At 43.5% G+C, this 12,184-nt stretch overlaps 1 protein-coding gene across 1 annotated transcript; it reads left to right on the top strand.

Annotated features, from left to right (window-relative positions):
- The first annotated feature begins 280 nt into the window (after positions 1–280).
- Positions 281–10,187, top strand: ppm1f (protein phosphatase, Mg2+/Mn2+ dependent, 1F). The gene is made up of 8 exons (XM_048244345.1): positions 281–503; positions 1,298–1,576; positions 2,841–2,974; positions 6,524–6,726; positions 7,275–7,463; positions 7,596–7,739; positions 8,228–8,321; positions 8,630–10,187. Exons 2-8 carry the CDS (start codon positions 1,398–1,400, stop codon positions 8,965–8,967), a joined length of 1,281 nt encoding a protein of 426 aa, XP_048100302.1. The 5' UTR covers positions 281–503; positions 1,298–1,397; the 3' UTR covers positions 8,968–10,187.
- The last annotated feature ends 1,997 nt before the right edge of the window (positions 10,188–12,184 follow it).

The following is a 12,184-nucleotide window of genomic DNA, read 5'->3' as shown; positions in this document are numbered from 1 at the left end:
CATTGCGTTAGCCTAATCTTAGTCCTGAGTGTAAATAGTTTGCAACATATTCCAGATTCGTTTATAAAATAAATTTGATGTGTAAGGTAGTATAAATATACAGTATTTTAGCAGCAGCTACGTATCTTCCTTGGTTTTATTTATCATGGCGCGTTTTAAATCATTTCTGGAGCCAACCACTAGGGGCAAATTATTTCATGTCTGAAAGATCAAAACGCCAGACCACTGTTCAACTTCCGCCAATCTCTAGTTGAAGTGGATGGTACAAGCGCCATTGGCCATTCATCACACATGTTTGTTTTATTAGCAATTTCTCCTAACGACACTGTTTATCACGTACAGGATGTGAATGTTGTTAAATTGGGGTGACTTCCGTGACGTTCAAGCTTTTTGTTTAGCCTCCGAAAGGGCGTGTTAAAGCCGCACTACAGCCACGCGAGTCTCGAGATTTTAAACTGGTTGTGTACGAAGGGGTACCTGCTTCACAGAGAAAAGACTCCAAGGTATGAAACACAACCCTGTGTGCTCATCATAATCACTCAGTTTTACCTATTATGCAGTTACAACTAAACAGCTGAAATAATTTTGTTCTGGGTCTTAGAAATTAACCTAAGTAAACGCAACTTTCCTTTTCAAAGGCCTGTCTGTCTGACACCGCCTGAGTTTCTGCAGAGCCAACCGCAACATGTTGACATGAGTTGATAATTGGTTGAATACTTTTTTGGCAGTAATTTTAAAACATGTAAGAGATTTCATTTCCACCGACAAATGAAACATGAAACCAAAACAGAAACAGTAGCCTAGCCTGCATTGTGTTGTTGTTACAGTAGCTTGGCATAATCAGCCTTGCACATTACGGGAAAACGCTAGTAGCAAGCGACAGCGATACATTGTTGACACTACGATACATTGTAGTGGACTCTGGTTGTTTAGAATGTTGATGTAACACTTTTTTGAGTCAAATACAACTCCATAAAGGCCTACGTACACTTATTCAAGTTGGTAATAGACATCGTTGAATTTGTATTTATAATTTGGTCTTCTGCTGTAGGTAACAGCTACAACTGCAATTCAAACACTGACGTGCAGACAGTTTTATTGAGATATAATTGGCACAAAGATAATGATGTATTTGGACATAATTTGCAGAATCAAATTATCGCAACATTATGGAACCTCCAGAAACTTTTGAGAATGTTGACACTCATTAATGTATAGAAAATTGAATTGTAATTGTTGCATGTCCTCTTTTTCACCTAGAGCATATTGTGCTTTTATCTAATTTTGCTACTCACAGGTGCTGCATCTGTTTGACCAGTGACAGTTAGACATAAGGAGTGGGTTGCTCCCTGTGGATGAGACTGTATCGCCCAGAGTTTGCATTTTGAGGGGGTGGCATGATGGGTAATGTTGAGCCTGCCGTGGCTCGGAGCTTCCTGGAGAAGTTTCTAGAGGAGTTCCCGGAGCCGTTCAGCCCAGACAACCCTCCACCTGTCAACCCCCTTAGCCGCAAAATCAGCCACAAGGAGATCAGGGGGGAGAGCCTGGACCTGGGCCTCCGCCTGCTAGCAGCCAGGTGGGTGTTGGTAGGACTGCTAGTGAGTGCACCATGCACACACATTTATTTATTTATTTATTTATTTATTCATTCATTCAGTGATCCTGACACAGTAGTATGCATAAGTATGAGTGTAGGATACCCTGTGGGGGTATGATCCTGATCATGAGAGAATGTTGTTTTATCTTTATTGCAACACACACTTCAACTCCTTGCTACAGTTCACTTCTACCAACACCCTCTCGAACAATGAATTCTGCACCTTAATCACACGCAACATAATCTTTCAGTTTACAATATTATCTTTTATTTTGATGTTGTATGTTATTTGGGGGTGTGTTCAGCTTACAGCCAAGCTTTTGCGAAAAAAGAAAACGACTCTGGTTAACCTTTAATGTCAAGGCTTGCAACTTCAAGCTAAAAGTAACGAATGCATTACATACTGGCTGCTCCCTTGTGGTGCATTCCTGAGATTCCAGTCAAGCAGAAGCAATCATGCCCACCCTGTCTGTTTCATGTTTGGGCACGGCAAGGACACACTTTTTCTCTTCTAGTGAGGATCCCAGTGAATGTACACTTCACAGAGTCACAGGGACTTGTTAATCACCAAAAGGAATATAATGTTTTAACTTCAAGTCTAGATTCTGTTTGTTACTGAACGAAAATGAATATGAGAGACTGAAAATGGAATACCGTCTCTCAGCTTAGTTTTAATGAATAGTTTTGCGTACTTGTAATTGCACAAGCATCCCACATTGAATTGTGGATAATATGTTGAGGAACTGAGGCATATGTTTGTCTTTCCATGTGCTGTTTTAAGTAGTAGGGATGTGTCTGTCAGTAAAGACAGGCTTCCTGTGTGTTAAATCACCATTGTTCCAGTCACTTCCTGCTGTTCCCATTCTGTTTCCAGCTTGCATGAAGGCACATAGACACACACACAAGTGTGTTAAGTCGCTCTCTGATTTATTTCCTGTTTTGGTAATAAAATGCATATATTCCTCTTGCCATGGTTCCTTAAAATAAAGTCCTCACATCATTTATTTTGGTACAGAACAACTATTTTCCACAAATGCATAACCTCAAACATTTATTTAGTTAAAAAATGTCAACAATAAAATAAATTACTTTGCATTTGTAACACACTTATCATACATTAAGTTGAATCATTATATTGTGGAAATATCAGGATCAGGACAACTCCAGTACATTTAACTAAAAATTGATCAATCATTTGGAGTTTTGCATATGCATGAAAAAAACTGTGTGTGTGTGTGTGTAGGGATACCCCTCTGTCTCTGAGTGTGGCACTGTGTGAGGCAGCGGTGTGTGAGCTGATGAGGAGTGACCTCACACCCTTTCAGCTTCCAAAGGACGCAGAACAGCAACAAGAAGAGGATGGGCCACCTACTGCCTGTGAGTTATTCCCCTCTTTACACGCTCCTGAATAATGTGTTGATTGTATAAAGGAGTGTATTGATTTGTCCAAGCTTACTTTCATTGTTTCACATCCACAATCCCAGTCAGGACTGTGCAGGAACATTAAAGTTGGATGGAAAACTAAAAAAATGTGAGGAGTTTTGACAAATGTTTCAAGAAGTGTAGCGGATTAAAGTAGAAGACTGCACCTGTAATATCCTGTAGTGTGCGAGTGACATCTTTGTTGGCATTGTTGCCATGCTGGTCATGCTTGGCAGTTTGAGATAAGCATTCTCTCTCTGTTTTTTCACACACAGACAGGGGGATGATATCTGGCGCTTCATGCAAATAAAAGCTGGCTCTCTGCAGAGAATAGCATATTAATATGTTGTGAGGTACTGGTGGCTTGCAGATTTACTGGTCTGTTAATCATAAGGGAGTGCATGCCCTCTAGTGTTCAGATCAGGATCCTGCATTTGGATTGATCTCTTTAAGTTCTGTGTATTTTAAGTTAATGTGTATGTGTCATTGTACCATATTATTAATGTCCAGAATGCACGACTACACCATTAGTGGTCAACCAAGTAACTTTACCAATTAACTGTTTAGCAAGGACAATGTAGTAATGAAAGGACAGGAGGCGACAGAATAATGTAATATCAAAACTAGAGCTTTCTGATCATGGGCGGGAGGGGGAGCCACCAGGGTAGAGCAGAGCAAGTAGAAATAAAACAACCAAACCCACTGATCACGCAAGAGCACGCCTGCTTGTACTGATGCACACACTCATGCTGATCACGCAAGAGCACGCCTGCTTGTACTGATGCACACACTCATGCTGATCACGCAAGAGCACGCCTGCTTGTACTGATGCACACACTCATGCTGATCATGCAAGAGCACGCCTGCTTGTACTGATGCACACACTCATGCTGATCACGCAAGAGCACGCCTGCTTGTACTGATGCACACACTCATGCTGATCACGCAAGAGCACGCCGGCTTGTACTGATGCACACACTCATGCTGATCTCGCAAGAGCACGCCTGCTTGTACTCGTGCACACACTCATGCTGATCACGCAAGAGCACGCCTGCTTGTACTGATGCACACACTCATGCTGATCACGCAAGAGCACGCCTGCTTGTACTGATGCACACACTCATGCTGATCTCGCAAGAGCACGCCTGCTTGTACTGATGCACACACTCATGCTGATCTCGCAAGAGCACGCCTGCTTGTACTCATGCACACTCTGGTACTGACCTTGCAAGAGCACGTCTGCTTGTACTCATGCACACACTCATACTGATCACGCAAGAGCACGCCTGCTTGTACTCATGCACACACTCATACTGATCACGCAAGAGCACGCCTGCTTGTACTCATGCACACACTCATGCTGATCACGCAAGAGCACGCCTGCTTGTACTCATGCACACACTCATGCTGATCACGCAAGAGCACGCCTGCTTGTACTCATGCACACACTCATGCTGATCTCGCAAGAGCACGCCTGCTTGTACTCATGCACACACTCATGCTGATCTCGCAAGAGCACGCCTGCTTGTACTCATGCACACACTCATGCTGATCACGCAAGAGCACGCCTGCTTGTACTCATGCACACACTGGTACTGACCTTGCAAGAGCACGTCTGCTTGTATTCATGCACACACTGTGCTCGATCTCAAAAGCACGCCTGCTTGTACTCATGCACACACTGCATTCGATCTCGCAAGAGCACGCCTGCTTGTACTCATGCACACACACATACTGATCTCACAAGAGCACGCCTGCTTGTACTCATGCACACACACATACTGATCTCACAAGAGCACGCCTGTTTGTACTCATGCACACACTCATACTGATCTCACAAGAGCACGCCTGCTTGTACTCATGCACACACTCATACTGATCTCGCAAGAGCACGCCTGCTTGTACTCATGCACACACTCATACTGATCTTGCAAGAGCACGCCTGCTTGTACTCATGCACACACTCATACTGATCTCACAAGAGCACGCCTGCTTGTACTCATGCACACACTCATACTGATCTCACAGCACACACTCATACTGATCTCGCAAGAGCACGCCTGCTTATACTCGTGCACACACTCATACTGATCTCACAGCACACACTCATACTGATCTCGCAAGAGCACGCCTGCTTGTACTCGTGCACACACTCGTGCTGATCTCGCAAGAGCACGCCGCTCGTTACTGCACACGTGCTGATCTCGGATCTCGCAAGAGCACGCCTGCTCGTACTCATGCACACACTCGTGCTGATCTCGCAAGAGCACGCCTGCTCGTACTCATGCACACACTCGTGCTGATCTCGCAAGAGCACGCCTGCTCGTACTCATGCACACACTCGTGCTGATCTCGCAAGAGCACGCCTGCTCGCATCATCATGCACACACTGTGCTGATCTCGCAAGAGCACGCCTGCTCGCATGCATGCACACACTGCTGATCTCGCAAGAGCACGCCTGCTCGTACTGATGCACACACTTGTGCTGATCTCGCAAGAGCACGCCTGCTCGTACTGATGCACACACTTGTGCTGATCTCGCAAGAGCACGCCTGCTCGTACTGATGCACACACTCGTACTGATCTCGCAAGAGCACGCCTGCTTGTACTGATGCACACACTAGAGTGCGGTTCGGGCCGCAAATTTCTGTACAAACCCGGCCCGCGTCCGACAGAGTTGCATCCGAACCCGACCCGAACCCGACGCAGATGATGCCTCAGTTATTCCCATGCTAGTGATTAAACGTTCACGTTTGTGGATAGCCTGTCTTTCTTTAGCCCATTAAACGGAACAAACAACAAATGGAATTCTTGTCTATAGAGTTAGATGAGCGTGCATATACGCAGGTCACACACAGCAGATTAACAAGAGGCCCAAGCAAGTAGAATTCTAGTCTTACCATTGACGAAAAGTCTTGAAATGAACTGCAACAGTCTTTGAAACTACAGTCCCTCTGTCCTGAGTTAATTGGGGCAACTCAAGGAAATCCTCCTCCAGTTGAACGAGACGACCTATCGTTTCCAATGCATATTGTACCGTCGGGTCCCGTCGGGCTCGGGTTGGGTAGCCACACTCTAATGCACACACTCATACTGATCTCCAAAGAGCAGGCCTACTCGTACTCATGCACACACTCATACTGATCTCCAAAGAGCAGGCCTAATCGTACTCATGCACACACTCATACTGATCTCCAAAGAGCACGCCTACTCGTACTCATGCACACACTTATACCCTCATACCCTCACTCTTTCTATATGCACATGATCATGCTCTGTTTTTCTCACGCCTAAGCATCTAGGATCCTGTGTATTGGGTGTGGTTGGTCATACTCATGTAAAAAGGGCTGGGTGCGGAGGAAGAGAAATGCTCTTCTACTCTGACCCCATCCTCTATGAGAGTAATGTTACTCTACTCTGACCCCCGTCCTCTATGACAGTAATGTTACTCTACTCTGACCCCATGCTCTATGACAGTAATGTTCTGTCCTCCCTGTCGTGCAGTGCTGGAGTCAGAGGGGCTGCAGCACCTTTTCCTCAACAAGCTCCGCGATGTGGCAGCCTCCTGGAGTCAGCAGCTGCCCACCCCCCAGGGGCCATCGAAACGCTTCAACCGCTGCTCTGTGCACGCCATCCGCAATACGCGCAGGAAGATGGAGGACCGTCACGTCACCATAGCGGATTTCAACCAGCTCTTTGGGATACAGGTGAGGGACCGCCGTCAGAGCACCAGCATCCCATAACGCATACGGGCCCAGTGCCCATAGTCCAGCCTGAGGTCATTTTTTTTCGATTCCACTCCCACTCATTTTCTGTCTTCTCTCCACTGTTCTATCAATAGAGGCTAGAAAAGCTCAAAAGCTCTGTAAACATCAGCAGTTTCCACAGTGTGGCGCTGTTTCAACAACTCTAAGACTTTAGATCTTAGATGACAGCTGGGGTTTGGTGATGGTAATATGTGCTAGATCAGGACACAGTGTCCAATATGGTCAGATGTTCTTGTTGTGTTTTGTCTGCTTTTAATGTCAAAGTGTTCAATTTAGGCAAAGCCACTGAAGCCACTTTGATTCAAGTGTTCTATCAGTTTTTATGGGAAACAGCTCATCATTTCACAGTTCATGTTTTACTCATATCCTTCCATGAATTCCTACATTTGTTTTACTTTACATGTTATGCTCATCTCTGTATGCTTTCTCTGCTATACCATTGTCTATATGAACAATAGAATCACAGTGCATTTGTCCTCTCGTTACAGGATGCTGTGGATAGACAGTATTATGCTGTATTTGATGGACACGGAGGTGTAGATGCTGCCACATTTGCAGCCACCCATCTGCACGTTGTTCTAAGCCAACAAGAGGACCTAGTGAAAGACCCAGCTGCTGCATTCAAGAGTGCCTTCACCCAAGTGGATGACATGTTCAAAGTTAAGGCCAAGCGAGAGGTCAGCGAAAAACAGACAGCAGTAGTCCACTCACTTGGTAATCGAGATGACCTACCTCATTGATTTATGTTGAAGTTTAAACGTGTGTGTGTGTGTGTGTGTGTGTGTGTGTGTGTGTGTGTTTTCCTGTAGCGTCTGCGGAGTGGTAGCACTGGTCTAGCAGTACTGCTGGCCGGGGGCTCATTGCATGTGTCCTGGCTAGGAGACTCTCAGGCCATGCTGGTCAGACAGGGCGAGCCGGTCACCCTGATGGACCCCCACAAGCCAGAAAGAGAGGTGGGTCTTTCATACTGAAAACACCACTATTTTGTTAAGGCTACCCAACTACAGTATTATTTCTTAACAATATTAAGATAAAATATTTCTTAATATGTGTAACTTAGCATTTAGCTGTAATGCTGCGCGTGAATATGAGACATTTCCTCATGTTACAAAGTTTGTAACTGATTTGTGTAGACTACTGACCAGCAACTAGCAAATTTAGTCCACTTTTAAAAGATGTTCATGAACATACATTAATGTACATCGCACCACGTAAACAATTCAATTAACCTGACAGTGTAGACTGTACTGTAAGGAGAGTATTTGAATAATATGTTAACAGCCCAATTTGCATCCAGCAGGATTATTACTGGCCATAGTGAAAGCAGTGAGTGTGGGTTTGGCAGAACCAATGGAACTAGATACAGAACTAGACATTGTATTGAAACTTCAATATTGTGGGGAGCCAAGCTGACTTTGCTGTTCTCCTTCCCCCTGTTCAGGATGAAAAGCAGCGGATTGAGAGTCTGGGGGGATGTATCGCCTTCATGGGGTGCTGGCGTGTGAATGGCACTTACGCTGTTTCTCGAGCGATTGGTATGTCTATCGGATCCTGGAAAGGATGATGTCAGTTACTACACTACATCATCAGTGACTTGCAGGATCACGATGCTTTCTAATTGATTATCACTTTCCAGCAAAACCTTGGCTCAATACTGTAATTACATTTTACTTTCAAATTGAATAGACGAGCAAATGAAATGTTACATGAAGTAAATCTCATACTTTAGTATTTCATTCTGGTGTTATTTATATTTGTAACTTCTGTTATTATTTGAACATAGAACTCTGGTCTTTTTCTAACTCCACTTTTCCCTTTTTAACTTCTGTCCCTGGTTGATCAGGTGATTTTGACCAGAAGCCATACGTCTCAAACATGGCCGACAGCTCATCGACAAAGCTGACCGGCAACGAGGACTATGTCCTGCTGGCGTGCGACGGCTTCTTCGATGTGGTGCGTCCGGCCGAGGTGCCGGGCATGGTCCTGGAGGCCCTACGGGAGGCCGAGGGCCGTGGTGGCTGCGAGGAGGTGGCCCAGCGCCTGGTGGCCCAGGCCAAGGCGGCCGGCTCCAGTGACAACATCACTGTCATGGTGGTGTTCCTGCGGGAGCCTGGTCAGCTGCTGTTGGAGGACCAGAGTGACCTGGGGGAGGCCGCCGCTGCCGCACCAACACAGGACTAAGGGCTGTCAGCCAATTCCAGGTCATACTGGAGGAGATGATGCTGCTGGTGCTGCAACCTCCTCTCTCTCTCTCTCTCTCTCTCTCTCTCTCTCTCTCCTGATGTCTTCTTGATCCCCACAGGGGCTCTTTGCTCTCCCTGGTGGACAGAAACGAAACCCCTTTTTACTTTTCAGTGATGTGCCACAACAATAGCCTCTCTGCTTGAGGGATCAAAACAACAGCAGTACATAGTCATAGCTAGTCTGTTTTTTCCCCACAAATGTGGAAATGCATTTACGACGTTCAGTATTTTTATGGTGAGTCAGGTCAAGCACTTACTTTAAGGACCACCTACCACAATTTTCTTTCCAATGCTGACTCATTCAGGACCATTTTATATAAAATGTTCTAGATTTCTCTTACCAGTATTCAATATCAGTATTCATTCTACTCTCCCATATGGGGCCCTTTTTTCTCGAATTCTTTCATACAGTGTCAAAATCTGCGATATGCAAAATGTGTCTTCAAGTCCAGCAGTTTGATTTGTTGAGTGTTTAACGGACTGTCTTCCCAGTGGACTGATGTCTGACGTCCTAATGCCTGCTGGCCTGTCGTTAGTGTCTCAAATTACTGCCTGCTCAAATGTCATGAATATTTGAAAGCCTTGTGACATGTAGCTAATATAGCCGGCGCGTGGCTATAATGCGATAGTGCTATTTATAGGCCAGGTCTGGTGCATATTGAAGCGTAGGGTGGGGAGGGGAGAGGGATCTGAGTGTTGATGTAGTGAAATAAAATACTTCAGACCCTAACCCCTCCATCCTGGTGACCTTGGCTTTCCTGGACCGAACTCCTTAAGAACTGCTGTTTCAGTCAATGGTATTACATAAGGTTTTTGTGTATGAGCGCAGTAAGCTGTTTGGCTTTGCTTTTGTTGTGCAAAGCTTTAAACATGTCTGCGCTTTTTTGTGTAACTTGGATATAAAGACTGTTTAATTTACTTTCCAATGCAATTCACTGTAGTGGTCACCTGTCGTTTTTGTAAACTGTGCCATCTGCCTTGTGGTCTTAAAAGGAGATCTTAAATGAGGAATGGACAATGTAGCATGCAGTCCAGCTAATCAAAATGTTATTTCAATACCAGCTCCAAGAACATTGACTGCTTTGTGTAGAAACACTGACCTTTGCTTTTCTCTCTTCCAAACCTAGAATGCCGTTTTCTGTGTGTGTGTGTGTGTGTGTGTGTGTATATATATATATATATATATATATATATATATATATATATATATATATATATATATATGAGAAAGAGATTTGTTAGCAGCTAAACTGTTAACCCCAAACTAAAAAATAACTTTGCAGTAGGTATTTTCTGTACAGCTGTCAAGTGCATTGAGCTTTTCTTTCTGATGTGGTGCCTGTCTAGTGTGGACATCTACCGTGCAGGGGGAGATTAAGATCATTGCCAGTAATTGAGGTAATCTGCCGCCTCCATCTCCACTGAATCAGCATTTCCCACTGTGGCATTTGTTGGACTGATGGGAAGGTAGCATGACCTCATTGTTCAAATCCAAGCTCTCCCTCCTATCTCATCTGAACCAGCAGTTTGAGGTCACCATTTTAATTATATAATTTACCTGTCCAAATTTTAAGAGGCAAAAAAATAAAACAAACCAAATCTGTCAACGCCCATCAGAGAGAAAAATCTGCGCCATGACTGCCTTATTTTTTGCACAGTTTGGCTCTGTGTTTGTGAATGAGGTGACTTGTCCACAAGTCGTTGATGTCTACACTTCTCTATCAAATACTTTTACTATGAATGCTGAGTGCACAGGTAAAGCTGTTTCTTGCCATGTCTCACAAGGCACAAACATCAGCAAATCTGGAGTGTGTTGACCTGTAAATATAATTGACCGCATGTTGTTTTACACAAGTGTGCCACCCTTGAGGCTGTGGAGCTTTGATATTCTGTGCCAATTATTTTATGTGTGTGTGTGCGCGCTGTTCAGTACATTTTTTTTTTTGTGTGCTGTTCAGTACATTTTGTTACTTGTTTTGTCTCCATTTCTCAACCAGACATAAGTGGTGCCTTAATTCACCCCTGATCTTAACATTTCTCAACTTAAACAGCTCTCCTCATGACCCCAACAAGATGAGCTGGGCAGAAATCTTAATGGATGGTTGGTTGCAAATCATTGATGGTCAATGAAGGGGACAGGGATGGGGTTGCATTTCTAACTGGACCGTCAATTTTTGTGTAGTCTTTTTTTGTGTTATTAGGGTTAACGTACATGTTTATGATGTTACACTGTACTTTAGTACATATCATTGAGATGTTTCATGTCCGTGATCAAGGTTAACTGCCAAACTTTATTACTGTATGACAATTTTCTGAAGCAATTTTACAGTATTACATTTTAGCATAACTGTATTCAGAATAACCAATTTCATGATTAAATTAACTGATTAATTGAAGTGTTTTGTATCTTTTGTTGGTAATTCATCAGTAAAATGCCAGTCAGGACTAAAGAAGTAGGCCACTGTAGGCTACCTGTACTGTTCCCATACTGGTGGCACTGGTAACACATCATTAGTAGGCTACAACTTTACTGAAATAAATGCCAAGCAAATTCAGAAAATGATCATTAGGAAAGTCATTATTCATGTTTTTTTTGTACCCAAGCAACCAAATAGTTACACCTTTAATGAAAACTATTAGTTGATTAAGAGCCACCCTTTCATTTAAAATTCGATTGCATGTTAAACAATTGATGGAAATTCATGCAACCTTCTGAACTGCGTATGTTGTGAGTTTGCAAAAGGCCCATAGTTTAGATATAGTCTTGCAGCTTTCCAGCTAAGTTATTGCAATGGAATTGGGTGGTGAAAAGTATATTTTTAAATTACATTTTTATATTGAATTAATGTGTGACATTTAGGCTAAGCAACATTTTTGAACAGCCCAGCCCTCAAAACTTGTTCAAGTGCATAGGCTAATGCAACACAGATCCCTGTGTAGATAGATAGATAGATAGATAGATATACTTTATTGATCCCTAGGGGAAATTCAAGGTCTCAGTAGCATACAGACAACACACACACACACATTCAATAACAGCAGAAAAAGTAATTAAAAGTATATAATATAAAAAACACAACTAAGCAATAAGGACTGTAGAAGATAAAGAATATAGGCCTACTAAATACAAAATACAAATTATATAATTATATAAA

Source organism: Alosa alosa, chromosome 5 (assembly GCF_017589495.1).
Source record: "Alosa alosa isolate M-15738 ecotype Scorff River chromosome 5, AALO_Geno_1.1, whole genome shotgun sequence".
Lineage (NCBI taxonomy): Eukaryota > Metazoa > Chordata > Actinopteri > Clupeiformes > Clupeidae > Alosa > Alosa alosa.
This window is presented reverse-complemented; position numbering and strand designations above follow the sequence as displayed.

What these genes read in the sequence shown, in the direction of transcription:
- ppm1f (XM_048244345.1), top strand. Translation starts at nt 1,398, where the DNA reads ATGATGGGTAATGTTGAGCCTGCCGTGGCTCGGAGCTTCCTGGAGAAG. An exon ending in GGATGGGCCACCTACTGCCT is followed by an intron (nt 2,975 to 6,523) that starts GTGAGTTATTCC and finishes CCTGTCGTGCAG; the next exon opens with TGCTGGAGTCAGAGGGGCTG. An exon ending in CCCACAAGCCAGAAAGAGAG is followed by an intron (nt 7,740 to 8,227) that starts GTGGGTCTTTCA and finishes CCCCCTGTTCAG; the next exon opens with GATGAAAAGCAGCGGATTGA.